This window comes from Tetrao urogallus (genome assembly GCF_951394365.1).
Source record: "Tetrao urogallus genome assembly, chromosome: 4".
Taxonomy (NCBI): Eukaryota; Metazoa; Chordata; class Aves; order Galliformes; family Phasianidae; genus Tetrao; species Tetrao urogallus.
In genome coordinates, this window is record NC_136817.1 from 12,523,296 (window position 1) to 12,543,401 (window position 20,106).

At 39.2% G+C, this 20,106-nt stretch overlaps 1 protein-coding gene across 2 annotated transcripts in view; it reads right to left on the reverse strand.

Moving 5' to 3' along the window:
- The window catches only part of NR3C2 (nuclear receptor subfamily 3 group C member 2), a gene marked incomplete at both ends in the record, with an annotated part of 191,724 nt that overhangs the window by 22,287 nt on the left and 149,331 nt on the right, over positions 1-20,106 (reverse strand). The window contains 2 exons of one of the 2 annotated variants that reach the window (XM_079534286.1): positions 6,174-6,318; positions 6,715-7,053. In XM_079534286.1, coding sequence (XP_079390412.1) covers positions 6,174-6,318; positions 6,715-7,053 — 484 coding nt within the window. The remainder of the gene's footprint in view (positions 1-6,173; positions 6,319-6,714; positions 7,054-20,106) is intronic. The other variant, XM_079534287.1, reaches the window with a different exon arrangement.

The window sequence follows — 20,106 nt, forward strand, 5'->3', positions numbered from 1 at the left end:
TTCCCAAAATTAACACAGGTGCTAAGCAAAAGCACCGCAGGGGAAGATGAGTATGGCCAGGAGTAGCAAGCAACTGATACACAAAGGGAGACTAAACTGACTAGCTGATTCTTCTACTTGTAGAATAACCAACAGGACCTGACAGAGATCTATAAATGATAAATGGCGTACGCAGGATGAAAGGGAATATATCCATATTTCCACAAACACAAGAATGAAGTGGTACTCCATTAAATTATCAAGTATCTGCTTTAAAAACATCTCTAACAAATAAATATGCGTAAGTAAATTGCAGAAGTGATTGTCACAGAACACTTCATGTGCTGGAGTTATAAATGTATTCAAAAAGGTATTAGAGAAATTCACAGGAGATACAGAAGGCTTATGAAGCACAACTGAATGCAGTCTCTCATTCAGAAAGTACCTAAACCAGTAACTGCTGGAATGAGCAAATGGAAAAATATTTTATCCCTGTCCTGATGCCGCACCTTCTTTGCAACTGGCCTGTTAAAAACATGAGAAACTGCTAGAAGGACCTTCTTTCTCACTGTTTTTTCATTCCCACGGATCTCCTTAAAATCACCTGACAGATTAGACTGTATGAGTGAAGCATTTTTGTTCTAAATAATATAATGTAAGCAACAAACATACAATGAGTAATACCATGGATGTGTTTGCTGACCTTTTAACAAGACCTGCAAGCACACACTTACTTTACCAGCAAAGAACGAACACAGACAACTCATACCAACAATCGCTGCAGCAATACTAATTAAAAATGAGGGATTTGGAGACTGCTAGATCAGAAAGATTACAAAAATTGACCTAAATTTAGACAGGATTAACAGGAGTGCAAAAAAGACCAAAATCAGTACCATTAGAGTTAACAGCCATCATCCTGCAAAATGGGAAAATGTATCTTTTACATAATAACAAAAGTTATTGGCTCTCTCACTATACACAGATGACCTGAAGAATCATCCCCCTGGAGGTATGCAGGGTTAAAGACCTCTGTAGCTCTGAGACATCCAGGTTATTTTATTAGATTTCTCTTCCTGGTGTGACTACAGAAATCGGAACACCTGAAAGATTTAAGGGCTTTGGCCCTGAAAGGTCACAGAGAGACAGCTGTATCCTTGCTCTGCGTTACGCAACACCAAATCCTAGCGGTCAGCTTCCACAAGTATATTACGAGAGGAATCTAATGAGAAGACAACAAACATGCTATTTACTAACGAAATAGCTATTCAGCCAAGCTACATCTGCGTTTCCAATTTAAGTCTACGACTTCCCTCAACCTTACAAAATCCTCTGCCCATCCACATCCCAAGACAACAGCAGCGCCAGATCTTCACAGAATCCCCACATCCTAAAGCTGTTTTTCTGCCCCTCTCTCCCTCATCTGCTATACATCAATGCTCTCATTTGAAATATATATTCTCTATTTTTTCCTCTGCTGCTAGCGTCAACCTCTCTCTGCTTTTAAATTTTTAAACTTCACAGTTGGGGGAATTACCAAAGGCATGACATGAAAGAGCCCTCCAATATCACATTTTTATTTTATTGAAAGTTACATTTCCTGCATTAAAAGAAGGATTTATATTGTTTTGTAATAGGCTTTGTTAGTTTGTTAAAGAGCAATATATACACAGCTCTCGGTTACATAAACCGGGTTATTTAAAGCATCTGGAGCTGATGTTTTAATTTTACAATTAAAGTAGCCATTAGTAACACAATTGCCCCAAATGGCAATAATAAAAGAAATGACGGTCATTTATCAGCTTAAAATCCATAACATGAAATTTTTCCTTATTTTTTACAAGCATTGGCCAATATATCAACCAGTGTACTTTGCTCCTAATATTTTTAATTATTATTCACTTGGCTGCTGGCTCTACTAATTTTATTTTTTTTATTAAGGAATGAGACATGTCTCAATAACATATCATTTCAGAGAGGAACTGGGGGGAAAGACAGAGCTGATCTAAATGCTCATAAAAACTGTCTTCAATTTTTAGATTTGATTTTTTCAAGTTCAATTTAATAATTTTGGGTACTTCATGCAGTGCCTGGCACTATTTTTAATTAGGAAAGGATTGAAGTCCTTGAGAAATGAAAAAATCTCTGTAAAAATCTTATCATGGTAACAACAAAGTAAAACGGCTTTAGAACCTGCACACTTATGCGCTTGTGAGTTACTCCTGGGCTGCAAATGAGAAACCAAGAAAAATCAAAGGAGGAAGAAAACACACAACATTACTCATTCAGTGCATTTGCAAAATACTGTAGAAATATTGATGCTGCACTTCAAGGTACTAAACTGTTTCCTCATGGTATTTCAGTGTTACTGTACTCTTTTGATTACAACTACTGAGCTATGAAGGGAGTGGGTTAAAAGCCTACATACTGTAACTTTCACAGAATCACAGAATTGCAGGGGTTGGAAAGGACCTCAAGAGGTCATTGAGTCCAACCCCCCTGCAGGTACCCTACAACAGGTTGCACAGGTAGGTGTCCAGACAGGTCTTGAATATTTCCACTGGAGGTACCACAACCTTTCTGGGCAACCTGTTCCAGTGCTCCATCACCCTTACCATAAAGCGGTACTCTCACATCTTTGTATGGATCATCCTATGCTCCAGTTTTAGGCCATTCTCCATTCTCCTATTCCTTCATTCCACTGAGAAGAACCTGGCCTCATCCATTTGCCTCCCACTTCCCTTTAGATATTTACAAACACTGGTCAGATTCCCCTTCAGTCTTCTTTTCCCCAAGCTGAAAAGACCCAGGTTATACAGCCTTTCCTCACAGGGGAGATGCTCCAGGCCCTTTGTCATCTTTCTGGCCCTCCACTGGACTCCTTCTAGGAGATCCCTCTCTTTTGAACTGGGGAGCGTAGAACTGGATACAGTGTTCTAAATGTTGCCTCACCAAGGCAGGGCAGAGGTGGATGATCACCTCCCTCAACCTGCTGGCCACGCTCCTGTTAATTCACCCCATGGTACCACTGGCTTTCTTGGCCACAAAGGCACATTGCTGGCTCACGGCCACCCTGCTGTCCACAAAAACACCCAGGTCCTTCTCCACACATACAATATACACATATTTTGTCATTTCTGCAACATGCAGAGTGACTGAGTGGTTGTGTGGCCATCTTCTTATCCTCAGTTCACATCTTGGCATATAATTAAGCTCAGTTAAAGCAATGGAACACATGCTTGATCCACGAAGACCAAGAGTACACTTAATTAGAATATAAATGTGAGTGGCCAAGTATTCCCAGCCTTGCATACTCCCAGCAGAAAGTCAAACTATGTATTTACTAGGGGACATTTTACACCACATTTACACAATCAGAGGTGCTTTAATGCCTATGAGCAGCACACAGGTTTTCATTTCGTCTTGTTTACAGGCCTTCAGAATAAGAAATAAAACAATATCATATATCATGGCCTTCCAGAAACATTACGACTTCCTCTTATTCACAGTAGTTACGAGTAAACGGAAAATTCATTTAATGCAAAACAAAGCAGCATAATTCTGCTAACGCCAACCTCTACTTTCACTCTTTCTTAACGGCTCATTGAAGAAAAATGTTGAACCTTCTGGGCAGCATACTGGCAAGGGCCCCTACTAATTACTTCTTGCCCAAGGACAGGAAACGACCTCTCCAGACAAAATATGAAGAAATATCAAGAAAATCTTGGTCTGTTGTTAATAGTACATGACTTTTTCAAGCCAGCAAAAGGAAAAGTCATTTTCAAGCATCTCCTTTTCATTCTATATGGACTAATCTATCTCTTAAAGTGCCAAACGGAACAAAAAAATTTTAAAAGCTACATCGAATGAACCTTTGTGAAGTTCGATAAACCTCATCCCACAGAAATGAAAGCCTGTGTTTTTAAGTACACCATTTCCCAGTTCGCAGTACTCTAAAAATAAAGGCAGAATCAGGATTCAGCGATTCTGGAGCAAAGTTTCAAACCAGTACAGTTTCATAAACAGGAATAGATGTAAAAAGAAGCATTAAGGTTAAACTCTATCACAGACAATCACACAAGGCAAATGCTATGAGTAAAATGAGGCAATCTGCTTTCTGATGTAGTGATACTGAAGATGCAACAAAACTAAATGAAGCAAGGGCACTGAAAAATCTATTGCCCTAGAACTGTAGTGGAATTACATCATTAACTGCTTATGCTTTTGGTCCTGCTTGTTTGAGTAACTTCTTAGATTTGATTGTGTTTTACAGTTTGCTTGATTCAATCTCAATTTTTTTCACTTGAGATATTAACCAGACAAACTGCCCTCGGTTTCCATACGCAAACATACATATATATAGTATATACAGTTTAATACTACATCAGACTTTTGTTCTGAATCTTCACTCTTGCACAACTGTTTACTATGTTTTGTACTTATCCAAACGTTTTTTATGCTGTATTGTATTGGTTGATTTGCACTGTTTGAGTAATTCACCTCTGAGATCTTACGTCAAACTTGGGAAAGAGTTGCTTTTATTAAACAAGAATCACAAAATAATTTATGTTGAGACCTTTGGAGGTCTCCACGAAGGGTTACAGCAGGGCTAACACCAAAGCTAGAGCTTACTGCTTACTGCTCAGGGCCCAGTCAAGGTTTGTATATCTCCAGAACTGGAGATTCCAGAGTCTGTGAGCACCTGCTCTGCTATCTCAACATTCCATTACAAAATTTCTTTCTTTCTGTCCTTTTCCAACTAGATCCTCGGCCTCAGAATAATTTCTGCATGCGCTGGCTTCCATACTTGCAGCACAAAATTCACGAGTAGTCTTGAATTCTGGAAGCTGCTTCTAACTGCAATATCAAGACTGCTAGCAATTCATGCATACTTACATCTGCCAGTAAGACTGATTGCCTTGTCCAATAGATTTTGACCCCCTTGACTGACTTACTTCAGATGAGGGAAAATTACTTCCGTGTTCAAATGTATAGGTCTGCATTTTCTGCAGGAGAATTATATTCATTAAAGTTCACATTTTCAGTTAGCTTTAGCAGCAGATGCTTTTTTGGTGATAACTCTTTAACATCCTGAGTCATAGTGGAGGTACTTTCAACAAGGAAAATGGCCAACAGTTCACTTTCAATCACATGCAGTGAATCACCAGATTCTTCTCTCAGAGGGAAGAAAAATACAGCCCACAAATGATCCTCCTTTGATATTGCACACTGCTTTAGGACCAGATCTCATATGCATTATTTAGGAATCCTTAAATCAAGTTAAAAATACTAAGATGACAGTGAAAAACCATCTTTTCGAAGAAAAAAGTTTTTAAGCATTTCAGAAGATTTCAGGAGATTGGGTGCTAAGTTACTTTTTGTTAATTCTTCTCCCATTTTTGTTTTTTTTTTCCCCTCTGTTTTTATTCCACCTTCAGAAGCATCCATATCCTCTCATTTTTACCTCGAGAAAAAAAATACTTTCTGGGATAAGTACATGACATGACCACAGTTTGCTTGTGTATTCAACTTTTGACTTTACTGGCTTGGAATAAACACCAGGTGAATGGAACAGAAATCAAATTATACTCCTCAAAAGCAAAGCACTACAACAGAAATTTAAAACATGAAGGAATATACATATGCAGAAGGAATGGTTCCTTAGTTGATGCTTTTTTTTCTCTAAACGCATCATAAAAAAAGTTATGTTTCATTACTGAAAAAACATTTTTGCTTCTTTCATGATTGCAAAGAAGGGTAATTAAAGACTGTCAAAAGAAAACTCATTGAAGAGCTGTACACTCTTAACAAAAGCTCTATTATATGACTGCTCTGAAGAAAAAAAACAAACAACAACAAAAAAACCTGGCAATTTAAATGTTCACATTTCCTAGAAGTCATATACTTCTCTAAGCTCCAGTAGATAACAAAAAAATGTTTCTTTATAAATCTCAGTTTTATATCAGTTATATTTCAAGCCAGCAGCTTGTTCCCAGTTTGTGAACACATCCACATATGCAAGGAGAAATGGATGGCAGTAGCAAGGCTTCACTAATTGAAAACTGAGGCACAGAAAAATGTTTCTAGCTACTTCTCAAACTGGGATTAGCTGAAATTTTCTTAGACTGAAAACCAAATAAAGACAGAGTAATCCTTCCAGCTTGAACTGAAAAGGACCATTAAGGAATACTTACTCATCAAAAATCAAGTCTGGAGCAAAGTAGAGGAACTGGCTGTTTGTATGTTTGTATGATCTCCAACTCAAGGCGAACGATGACAGACACATCCACGAATACTGAATTAAAGTAATTTGGTCCTCGAGAGGCAAGTTTCTAAATCCTAGAGAACAAAACAGAAAATGCACATGAACTATGTTGTGCCCTTCAAGGGTTGGCAAATACATCACTCATTATTTTTCTAGTATTATAGTCAAGAACAAGAGCAACACTCCCACAAAGTACATTTCTGAAGAAGCAAAACCATAATTTTTCATTCTAGTGACAAAACATGTTTTCTTCTACAGAGCCTATTATTCAAAATGAAAGCTTTTTAAATACCTATCACAAACATACGAAACAAACATGACACAAATTAAAAAAACAATCTTCTATCAGGCTGCTCCCCTTATGAGGATTTTCAACCCAGTCCATAGTCGAAAGATGCAATTAATCAGGCAAATAGTTGATAAATCTAGAAGGCTGACCAGAAATTTCACCAAATGCCTCATGATCCTACCTGGAAGTATCTTTGCCCACTTTACCACCTGAATCATCTGCTTGCCGGCCAGGCGGTTTAAGGTGGAAAGCAGGTACTCGGCTGTGTCTGGTTTTGAGCTGTCGTATCCTGCGTACACGATCTCTGGTTCAATGCTTTCAAGGATCTTAACAGGAGAGGGAGTAAGTGCTGGTGAGATGGCAGACATGTGGGGGACAAGTGCTGTGTTTACAGGGGGCTCAGTTACTGGAGCAATGTACGTCGTCCCTTCCTCAGGGCTTTGGGGTGGTGGCTGCTGCCGCTGCTGTGGCTGTTCCTCATGCATCCCTTTCAATTTGCCCAGCTTTTTGGACTTCCGGGCTGTGAAGACAAAAAGCACAAAAACCAAGTCAGTAGAGAAAACTGTGAAATGCTGGCATAAGCTTGGCTTTACAGAAAATCAAAGCAGAAGCAGCTCTGTAAAACTTTGAAAGTGAAACAAACACTGAAATCACCAGGACCTAAGAAATACTTTGCCTGCAGCACTGTTAGAATGGGAAAAGGAACAAAAGAAACATTTAAGTTCAATTTTTATTGCTTTAGTACGCATCTACAATCATCAGCGTCCAGTAATTTGCATTTCTATGTCTCTATATAGACCTGCATAAAACATCCTAGTTAAAGCAGCAGGTACCCTAAGCATTTCAGTTCATTTGTACTATAGTTTAGATGGATGTCCACAGGCTGTGGACATCACCTACAGATTTGTAATTCATGTTCTGCACTGCATTTTGTAATCAAAAGAAGCCTCCCTGGCAATGCCTAAAATTAGCAGACCTGAAGCCTTCCTAAGCTTGGGAGCCCTTGTACACACCCTGACTGTGCCTCAACTCGAAAGGCAATCAATCCACTCTGAACAGCCTAATCTAGTCAAATCCCCTTGGGTTTGCAGCTTTGATCCTTCCTTAAGAGCCTCCTCCTCTCTCAGTGAGTTCTGAAAAAACATTATGAATAGGTACCCAGTTAGGCAAAAAACACTAAGCCTCACATAACACTTCTCCCTCACGTCTATCAGCTCTCGGTGATCAGCTTTCCTCTATTCTATTTATTTTTTGCTTTAATGCTAACCTTCTTACTTTCTTTTACTAAATGTTCTTGGAAGACAAGAACACTAGAGTGCTTTCACTCCTCGCAGAGAAGCCAGCCGTACTCTGTGGGATTCATTTCCAACATTGCCATGTGAAGGATGGATATTTAAGTAGGTAGTAAGCCCTGCTCACACACCTGCAAAATTAGCCTACAGTGTGCTGAAAGAATGGGAAATAGAAAGCAAGAAGATTAAGCAAACAAACACACAAAACACCAAGGAGCACAAAACAAGCCCACCCCCCCCATTCTTCCAGTAGCTCATTACTATTCTCAATTTTTGAGCTCTAAGCAGTGTTTTCCACTGATACCTGAATATGGAGAAATAAACTATTTATTCATTTTGTGTTCCAAACTCAATTTTTAAGGATAAACATACAAGTAAAGTTGTATTTCAACACAATGTTCCTCTCCTGTTCAGTGTACAATATATCCAGAGGAGGCAGTGCAGGCTTGTTTCCTGTCATCTACCCTGTTCCAGTTACTCCTTCTATCTGCAATTCATGTCAATTGCAGGATCTAAGCACACTTCAGTGGCATTGCATTACACTGGAACAAAGTCCCTTTTTGACTTAGGCTAGTTTTGCATGCCCGGACTTCACCTGTGGAGAAACTAAAGCTGGTAGTGGAGTTACACGCTGAGGAACTGAAGTCTTTTTTATCTCTGCTCCCATGTCGACTGGGAGAAAACAGAGACAGTGCCAGTGTGGAGCACAGCCCAGGGTCCGGTGATTGTGATGTGCCTTAAAATCAAGCATGGGCCAGATACATCATTTCCACGCTAAACACAGTGCAAAGTGGAGGCAAAATAGCAGTCTCAAATTTAAAACTCTACATAAAGCACCAGTTAGCTGAAAGTTTCCCCTGTACTCTGCTACACATACAGGTGGACTGAATATGAAGCAATGGCTGGAAAAAGTAAAATAATCTTCAGAAACAATAAACTAAATACAAATATTCACAGCTCTTTCAGAGCAGCTTCTCTCAAATCTGTTCTTTTCTGATATATCTGTACACATCTAAAACTCCTGTCTTGACTCGTATCTCCTTCCAGTTATAACATCCCTTTTTCTGTCATCAGTAACTTCATCTGTAAGTGTACAAGAGATCCACAGAACTGCCTCAGTACTCTTTTAAAAACTCTTAAAATCTAGAACTTGAGAAAAATCTCCTGAACAGATGTGCTGCCTTTGTCCTGAGACTACTGCTGGCGATGGGGCCAAGTAGTGCTTGTCTGCTTCCTTGAAAATAGGGCTGCCTGCCCAGACCCACAGGCTGTGGACACACTGCAAGGCAGGATACAGCTGCCAGCACTCAGAACAACATGCGTCCCAATGCAACAACAGTCTGCTGCTGCCAGCACTTCCTTACGGCACAGTACCTTGACCCCTAAGGATCTAGGGATAAGCTGGCTCCAGGAGCAAACTTGTTTGTTAGGGAAATCCCAGGAGGTTGTGACATAAAATAGCAGTGGTACCACTCACATGCAAGATCTCAAAGGTCAAATAGGCACTCTTGGACTATCGTCTAAAAACTCATAATTCATTGCTATCACAGAGCATATTGAACCTCGCAGGAAGGGCAAAATCTGAGCATCAGATTGGTGCCATTTCCATCAGCCACAAAATAAAGCTTCTCCTGACATTACCAGGAGATCTGCAAAGAATGTCAGAGATCTTTGTGCAACACTTCTAACTTCCTCTTTGGAGAGTCAAACACCATTTCATTAATTAATTTGCAGCACGAATTTCTGTTTTCAATCATCTCATTTCTCTGTGCCTGCAAATATCCAGACCAACTGATGCAGGTTGAATTTTTTAATAAAAGGATGAGATAGGCAAATAAAAAAAGTGCTGGCACTAATAAACTAAAATTTGAAATTATGTATCAGTATCTACAGATACTGTACAAAAACTTCCTAATTACCTGAAGTGTTAGCATGGATTACATAGAGAAACACTGACATTGCCATAACTGGAGGTGATACAGAAAGTGTGAGACAAATGTTAGTCAGGAGAATCCACTGCAATGGATTCTGTTCTGAGAGCAGACAAATAAGCTGACTCTTCAACCTCCCTTCTAATACTATTTCTTACTTTTCTATTACTAAGCAAAAATGCTCATTCACACAACGAAGCACAACTGAAGGATTTTTCATCCTCTGGTGCCCCAAGTTACATGGATGCTGGCACCCATTCTTCAAGATGCAATTTTTGTTCTTAGTATCCAAAAAGCCATTTTACAAAGCTGCAGCTGATCAGACATTTTGTTAAAAAAGCTTTTTCCTTACTCTGCAAAATAAAGTGGAGGGCGTTACGGAAAGGCAGTGCAGACAACTGTTAAATTTAATTCTGAAAAGTAAGTGAAAATGCTGTTTTTCCCTATTTGGAGCAGTTGCACCTACAGGATGACGTACTGGTGAGATCACTGTGAGCATTAAATATAGTTCACATTTATCTCAGAAAGGCAAAGCTGAGCTTCCGCATTTTTCAAAAAAAAAAAAAAAAAGAAGAAAAAAAAAAGAAAAAAAAAAAGAAAAAAAAGAAAAAACATCCCCAAAGCAAAGCAAGAACGGCCAAGTTCAGCAGAACATTGGATGATGAGTTGCCAGAGCTATCAGTCACTGAAAAGAGAGTTGGAAAATAAGCCTGGAGGAATGGATAGAGATTAATGCTTGCTGCTGTTATTCATTAAATTTTATCAGGCATGGGTTTTTTTCTGTTATCAAAATAGAACTAAAAATAAAGAACTTTACATATCTTTCATGTTTGCAGAGACCAAAAATGCATTCTTACCATAACACTACCAGAATAAGAAATCTATTGGTTTAACAACTCCATCAGGTACCTAGCGATAGAGATACCTGATCACATATTTTTGTAACGTAATTCTGCCCGTTCTATTCACTGAAATCCTCATGAAGAGAATAGAGAAATAGCATTCTTCCACGTATAATACTGGCATAAAAATATGTTTTAGTTTCATTTTGTTCCGTTATAATGCCTTTAAAATGAAGCTGAGAAAAACATTACTGCTTGACAGTCATGTTTACAGTGAAGAAAACTGTATTTTTCATTTGGCTTCATGCCAGCTCTCTAGCTCAACTGGTTTGGTAACTCCCACAGAAACCAACAACTAACGATTAAATACAACGCAGAGAAGTACATCTTTCGAGCCTGTCTTTTGGAAGTGTTTTGCACGTTTGCTCTCTAATTGGAAAACCAACCACAAAACCACCTCCGAATCTGTGAGAACAAGCCGAACTTATCAGAATACCCATGTGGAAATGTTGGCAAAGCCACAGGGTCAGCAGACAGACAAGGGGGCAAGGCACGTATGAGGCTTTCAGGCCTCAGATGAAGCCTAACAAGCACTAAGGATTAGGATAGGACCATCACCAAGATGGTAGCACCGTCACGAGTTTCTTGCCCTTCCTGCTCTGTGCTATTGCAGCCAAGATATCATATTATAATCCCTGTATTTTTAAATAACTGAAGATTGGGTAAGAGCTGAAGAAAAACAGATAGTGAAAGATGCACTGCAGGTATACCTGAAGTTAACACTTAAAACATCTACTATGATTTTTGTTAAGCATTTTAGGAGGTCTTGCACACTGCAATAAAAACAAATATTGAAATAAGGTGAAGTAGCTGAAAAGTTATGAAGTTGCACTTTGAACAGGCATGCCCAACAGACCTCCGCCAAAGCTCTAGCAATAAATCATACAACAGAGAAACAAATAAACAACACGTCTGACTAAATATAGCAGACTGTTTCCCTGGAAGAGACAGACAAAAGTTGGGCAGACATTTACCCAACAAGTTCAAAGGACAGCCTTCAAGTCTATGAAACTATGTATCGTTCCACGTGCTTGAAGATCTCAGCAAGAGCAACCTTCACAAACAAGCACAGTTGCTCATAGCCCTCAGCAAGAAGACTGGACTTTACAGCTAGAGAGCAGCTACTGACTAGAGAATAGGGTGGACTCACATTTGCGCAACAGGCTCCTCAAAACTGATGCCTCATTTGTTAGACTGGTGGCAGAAAATCACAACTGGGAGCCCTCTGGTTTTATGATTGCAAGTTTTCACGCAATCTGCTACACAAGCTGGATCTAGAGGGGACTGATCTATATTCCACCCGCTCCCAAGGAGTAAACACGAAGTAAACACAGCCTCAAAACTGGGAACTATTTTTCATAGGCTCAAAATCAGTAATTTTCATCAGCATTATTGTTAAAGAAATGGGGTCCAAAAAGCCAAAGAACAAAATGCTATCAATAGTAGACAAAAGAGCACATAAATATTATGATTCAGTTCAGCAATTTTGTAACAGTAATATCTAATTTGCAGAATTGTATTTATGTTTAACTTCAGCATACAAACAATCTAAAAAGATCCTGCAGTTAATTCAAACAGGCATTCATTGCTCCAAAGAAAATCGGAACTTCATAAAATTATCTAAACTTTTGTGTAGGTATATGGGAATCACCATCGATATTTGATTGATAATCGCTTGCAATCGATAATCTCCAGAAATAAGAATTCTTCTTTAAAATATGATGTTCAGAGCTTGCCTGGTGCCTACCAAAATCAATAATTTATATTCGCATAGGTCTATCAGAGCCAGGACCAAACTGATCTTGATTCAACAGATCTTAATTTCATCCATGCCACAGAATATATTTGAGTATGTGATATCAAGTGCACATTATACAAACATATGCTACCTCTGGTAGAAAGCAGAGAACACTAGCAAAAGAAAATGAGAAACCAAATGGACATGAAAGAACATAGCACAGGAAAAGATTATGGTTTAAAAAAAAAAAAAAAGGCAGTAGGTAAAGGAAAAGAAGAAAAAAAAGCCATTTCAGTAAATAGATTCAAAAGACAACTGGGAAAAAAAAAAGCAGCCACATGCACTTCAAACAATGTAAGAGATGCTGCAATACAAACACACTTTGAATATCATCAAAAACCTCCTCCCCACTCAAGCTCATCTATGATGGCCTTTGAGCCTACACTGCATTCCTTGCCAGCAGTACCTGCATTTCAAACACCTGAGCTCCTCCACCCAGGTCCCATCCTCACTTGCTAAAGCTCTGCACCTGAACTACAACCACTGCCTCCTTCCAGCCTTAAAACTTGTTAGCTTTGCCCCTTAGATCCTCCACAAAGAGCCCCAGAGCTTTCCTGCACTTTCCTGCCCTGCTGCCTGATGTGACCTGGGGCACTTTGCTGTACCAGCCACTGAAGGACTGAGCTGCTGAGTCTCCCCTTGATGCAACCACAATAGCCTTTAGGTAGACCTTCCTAAGCCCTCACCAATCAGATATGTTTTCTCACTTGCTTCCAATTTTGCAAAGATAAATGCTCCATCATAATGCCACTTTTTTCTCCTTCAAATCTGTCCATCATGTTTGCCTGGTGTCTCCATCTCACTTGCTTCAGTGAGCTGACATCTGTTCTCATTAGCTATTTTACTGCTACCACAAACAGTGCATCCCTTCCCCCAGTCTGTTCTTGACATACAAGAAAATTTTGAGCTATCTTGGTACAGACACTTCTTTCACTTAAGTGTCTAGCACAATGGGAATAAGATTTTGCTGAAAAATTTCTAGATAACAATATAGACATTTTACATATATATACACACACAGAATAAAGTGAAAAGCAATAAAGCAAGTGAGATCTTACAGCATTAGTCCTACAAAGTGCTTTCAGGCATGCATCTTTTACTTTTCAGGAAGTGCAGAAGGAGACAGGAAAGACAGGATCCTAATGCTCCCTTAAACTCGTTATCGACTTTGGGAAGTGTACTGCAACTATCTAATTAGACCTGTGGTAGATGAAGAACCTCCAAACATGAACCAGGGTGTTGTCCTAAACATAAGCAGAAGTCCTGAGTACAAATCTTTGAGATGCATATGCCTGAGCAGAATCACCAGTTCAACTGGACAGATCAAGAAGAGAAAGTAAATGGAAAACAACAACACTGGCAAGGGACAAGTTTTACAGGAACTTAAAAGAACACAAAATTACTTAAATTTATCATGTGTGGCAGTGCCACAAGGACATTACACTTGCAAAGCAGCGGCCCTCCAAGAGTGGTTTCTGCAATGGCATTTGGGATGCACTGTACAGACCATACAGTTTATCTAAATGCACAAAGAAAGACCACAGCTGGAGAGAAAGAAAATAATCATCCCACCTTTTACCTTTTAAAAACTATTACTGTCAGCTCTGTCCCCACGGAGACAGAAAGTGATACAAAATTTTATCACTTGATGTGAGCCTGAGGTATACAGGCAGAAATTTTAATTTAATTAAGAAAGCAATGAAAATTCCCCCCCCCCCCCCCCCCTTTTTTTTTTTTTTAACTCTCTATCAGTAAAGCAAACTTTTAGCAGAGAATAAGATCACAGCCAATGACTAAATTCAGCAGAATGAAGTGGTAAGCATAATGGAAATAGTGACATAGTTTGGCACTGCCAACATCATTAGCAACTGCTTACTAATTAATAAGTAACACTTAAATCTATCAGGATTGGACAGCATAAAGACAAGGAATAAACACGCATGAAGTCTGATTTAGGGACATGTCATGTTTTCTTTTCTTTTGGCCAGACCCGGCAAACATCCAAGCACATCCACAAATGCCAGTCTTGCTCTCATACACCCAAAGGAAAGCATAGCACAGGACAAAGAAGAAGTTCCTACAGTATGTTTTAATCTACATAAATGCACACTTTTATAATTGTGTTCATTAAACATATTCTGAGTGTTTATTCCAGTTTGATCTAAACTACAAATAAAACTGATTGTAGCTTAATGAAAATGTATGCCACCCCAAAAGTAATACTTCCTATTTACTGCCATGGAAACTACAATAAATACAAAGAGCACAATAACACTAACTGATAGAGCAAATTCTAACTTACAAAATACTATTTTTCAACACAAGTCAGGACCATTAGCTAGGCATTTTTGCCAGTGATGAACAAGAGTCTGCACGCTGTGTTTGTAAAAATCTGCACCAGCAGAGTGACCCACTGTTTCACAGCTGCTACGATGGTATCATTGTTAGGAAAACATTGTCCATGCAGCCCATTTTTCATTGCCCTGAACAGATGGAAATCAGATGGTGACAAATCAGGACTATACACTGGGTGTGGCAGCTCAGCCAAGACTGGCAAAATGCTTGGTCTTCGAACTGGTATGGGATTTGGTATAGCCATATTTCAAGAGAAAGGTTGTCTTGTTTGATCTGACTCTCAAAGCCTCAGCCCTCAGTTTAGTCCGTGTTATGATGTGGCAGTCAGAGTCGAGGTTTCTCTGGGTTCCAGGAAATGCAGACGGATCACTCCATTCCTATCCCAAATCACACTGCACATCACTTTACTCACTGAGGGCTGCATCTTGAACTTTTTCTTTGATGGGAAATTCACGTGTTGCCACTCCAGGAACTGCCCTTTTGACTTCAGCTCATGGTGGTGACACCGTATCTTGTTACTGATAACAATGTAATCCAGGAAACTGTCACCTTCCGCCTCATATTCAATCCGACCTGACAAACACGCATGCAGTACTCTTTCTGTTCCTGTGTGAGCTTTTGTGGAACCAGGCACAAACTTTGTGATATTCCAGTGCTGTCACCATAGTTTACAGTGCATTAAATCCGATATTCAGCTCCTTACAGAGATCTCTGGTCATAATCTGCTGATGAGCCAATCAGGACACTCTGCATTTTGCAGTTGTCCATGGCCATCCAGAACATGGCTTGTCTTTCACACTGCTCTCGCCACTGCTGAAATGCACCACTCACCACCTCCCTGTGCTCACATCCACTCTTTCATCTCCGTAAACGTTCAGCAAGCATTAACAACTGTCAACGAGTGCAATTTTTTTCTTTTCTACATGAAGGAATGCACTGACACATCTTTGACAAAATGGTATCTGAAGAGCATTTGAAGCAGACTGCCCCACTGCTGAGATCTGCTATAGCAGTGAAACGTAGTGGAATAGTGGCTGCAAGATTCAGCTCCTACTGCCATGCCACCACCATCCACTCTGTTGCTGTGGGCCCATATAATAAAATAGGAGTCATTGCTTTTGGACAAGCTCTTGTATTTACTTCTTTTTACCTTGCTCTCTTATAAGACAATTTCAGAAATGTTTGCATGATACTTTTAAGTCCCTTTCATCACTTGATACTACGTAATCGTATGATTCTAAGTTTTGATGGAAGTGAAACCTTTTAAATATAAAGCTTCATAAAAAATATCAAGCAGACTATTAATGGAAACAGAAGAGACTCCCAAACTGGAAATCTCAAAAAGAGATGAGATGCCCATCGGGAAGAACACAAGTACCACTAATTCCATCAAATGGAACAGGAATGAAGGTGATTCATGAAGCTGTCCCAGCCAACACCACCTTGACCAGCAGTACTGAAAGTTATCAAGCCCACACTTGCCAGGTTTGATGAAAATGGAGCAATACCTTCGTATCAAATTAGACTTGCCTACTTTTGCAATAATTTAACTTTATAGGTTCATATTCAATGTCATGCAACCACAGCTCTTTCTTTTCAGCAGTTCCCAAAACAGCTGCTTTGAGGTATTTGATAACTACACACCTGAGATTTCCATTCTCAGTGTAACCCTCTGAACTTTACTGAAAATGATATCGTGTTGATTTCAGTGGAACGGAAAATACTTTCAAATTCTGACTCCGTTTACAGAGGAGAAACTCCAAATCTGCTGTTTCATGTTTACTTTGTATTTTGTTATCCAAGTAATTAGGAAAACCGTAGACCCAGAACCGACCCTCAGTAAGACCTTATTTTAGATGCACTTCCAGCATGACAGTAAATCATTCTCAGTTGCTTTCAGAGAACACTATTTCAAATAATTATGTGCCTACAAATGAGAATTCTTCTCAAATTTTAATGAGAATTCTGCATTTCCTCTAGAAATGCGGAGAAAATGAAGAGAAATGCAGGCTAGAGAAACTGAGCAGTGAAATACAAATATCTACAAGGAGGTGGCACTTTGTTACAGCGTTTGCATGCATCCTGTGGAAGAGAGACACATTCCTCTGTGGCTCAATAGTTTCTGCACGCTGGATTCAGGATTGTGGATCCACAGCCACAGAGAAGTACTCGCAGGGTTGGCCTTTGGAGCACTGATGAAAGAAGCAGCTTTGCAAAGACAGCACAGAAGCTATCATAGGTTCCTCTTAGAAAAAATAAAGTGAAAGCCCAGATCAAATCTTCCAAGTTTCAAGATTTGACTTAATGATGAAGCTAAGGTTATGTACTTGTCTGATGAGCGGGACAGTGATGTTGCTCCCAGCCATCAAGAAGGGAAAGCACAAGGGAAGCTTTAGGAAGAGACAGAGGAATTAATCCCTTCTTAAGACATGCTGAGCTACAGGGTATGCATTCACGAAGAGATAATGGAGGAAAGTGACAAAAGAAAGCTGAGTTCCAAAGTGCATGTTACAGGAATATTTAGGTTGTCAGGGAAAATGTCTAACACATTTACTTGTTTCGCAGCAATCCTCAAAGTGATAATTAATTGAAAAATAACAGTTTCATGGGGGTACTCCTCCCCGTGTGGGAACAACTTTTACCAAATGCCAATTAGTGGTTTCCTGTTAAAATCAAATCAAGCTGGTTTTGATAAAGCTTTTTAATGAGAAATGGCTGAAGTATGAAAATTTCCCCCACGTACATTTCAGATAAAATCCCAAACTGACATAATACAGTCACACAGCCAATGCTTTGGTATATTAAACTCCTTTTTGTGCTTCTTCATTAATTTCAAAAGAAATGTATATACTAAGTATTTAAATGAATCAATAAACAAAGCCTTAAAAAAAGCTTACAAAAGAAAACTATAATTTTGATTAAAGCCAATCTTAATCAGTCCTTTTCAAATGCTCCAATAACTCATATTTTATTATTATTCACTCTCAAATGGATGGCAAATTCAATGATTTTTCAGCTAAGCAGTGTCTACTAAATGCATCACTAGTTTTGACAACTCATCAAATGTATTTACAGACTAGCAGCAGAACGCCAACAAGGAATGCAAAGAGCAGGACACCTACAATTCCAGCACTTGACATCTCCAGCTCTAAAATACCTGCAGCAACAATACAGTAGCAGCATGTGCTGCTGGCATTCCTAATAATTTGGTTAAAAAGTAAGTTAGGGAAACTTTGAAGAACAGATTTTGAAACCTTCCAGTGTACCAGACTGAATGCTCTTGGCTATGAACGCTGGTTTCTGCCTTGTGCCAAGTGACAACCCCTCTCCCAAGACACCCATTCTTACCCAACCTTCTGCAAGCGTTCCTTGTCTAAGTCTTCTCTCCTGCTTTTTACTTGGGTTAATACCCAGTGCTAAGCCTGTTCTGTGATGTATGTGTTCTTCATTCTGATTGTAACACTAAGCTATCTTGATTGCCTCTGATAAAATCATAAAGACATTTACTGTGTGTCAAATACCCTCTCTGCATCTACACTGGAGACACAGCCACTCAACATCTTCAGTTTTTCAAAATCATCTATAAGTGAACGCCTCCATGGTACCTCTTCATGCTGTATTTGAGTGCTCATGCTTCACTTCTCGCTCAAGAGCAAGTCATATTTTGAATTCTTCACTTCTGTTCTTACACTGTTATTACTGGAATCCAATTTGTTAAGTGCCACACTTCCCTTTGTGCTCATTACTTTGCTACAACCACACCATCACTAGTATTTTTCCCAAGTAACAAAACTTTCGAGATGCATCTCCTCATCTGCTTAATTTCTGTATCTTTTGTTTTCAACTCTGGTTTCTCTCAAATGACTTTATTTCTAATACATTCTACTGCAGTTAGTCTCTCCTTCATCCTCTAGAAATCGTTTGCCCTGCTTACCAGAACAGCAACAGTATTTCTGAAATATAAGCTGGCTGTTTATCTTCTGCAGTTTTTCATCATCCATTTCATGATTAGTAATTAAAAAAAAAAAAAAGTAATAATAGTAATAATAACCATGCTAATCTCCTGCTTTGATAAATCAACCTGACCATCAGTAAAATATCCCATATGTACTACTTTGTGATATAAACCATCTGTCAGAGAAAATGCAACTCTGTAATATTAACTATATATACGATCTGGATTGCAAGACCTGAATATCACTTCAACACTGACAGCGTTTCTAAATTCCCCTGAAGCAGAAGCAGTCATGCATGAAATGTCAATAACAAGTAAAAATGATACATGTATCTCTGAGGACATATGTAAATGACCTCCCTGAATGTGCCTGGTCCACCTGCAGACCCAGAAATCAAAAAGAATTTTCCTCAGATTGCTCTCCTTCCAATATGACAAAGGCATGGCTTTGAAAGCACAAGAATCACAATCAGCATCTCCTTGTTTCTACTGATAGATCCCCTTACCAAGGATGGACTGTTCTCCTGAACTCGTGTCTCAGGATGTCTTCCTTTTCTTGCACCTCTTGCTGGGATGTTATTCAGGGAATCTTTTTATTACTAAAACATTATTGCATTAGAATAAGGTGGAGAACTGATAGCAAAGAGCTACCAAAGCTTACACCATGAGCACACAAATCACCCACATCAGTTTGCAGGAAGCTGGGTGGTACTGGGTGGTTCACAAACACACTGGCTGATGCTGCTACTTGGCTTTCCTTTGTTAAACTCCACTTTCTTGCCACCTGTGTACTGCTAAGTCTTAAATTTGCTCAAATGTTCCTTCAAAACCTGCTGTGCATTGTTCTTTCTATTAATACTAAATCCAATGTCCTCTTTTTGAGACAGGTAGCCTTGTCACTTTTCACACTTACTTTAGCAAAACACAGACACTAAAAACTGAAAGACACGCACTTGGGAAAAAAAGAAGGCAATACGATTCAAAACAAAATACAGGCCACTAAGGTAGTTCTGAAGCAAAGTACACATGTGAGAACAAGGAGAAAGAACAACAAGTTCACGTGCTAAGGCACAATATGCAACTGAATAAATTTTCCTTGTGACATTACCGGAGTAAACACAGCACTAGAGTCAAGTTAAAACCTGTGAAGTGCCAAAGTAGCAGACAAGCAAAAAAAAACCCAACACAACATCAGAAGAAAAGAGCACGTGATACGCAGAGTTGCATCACTGCTTCTTCAAAATGTACTGTCACACAGAAGACAGAGATACAGGATATACAGGATTGCTCATTCAGTTAAGATCACTGATATCAAAATCCTAAATGTCTTTTTGTCACGT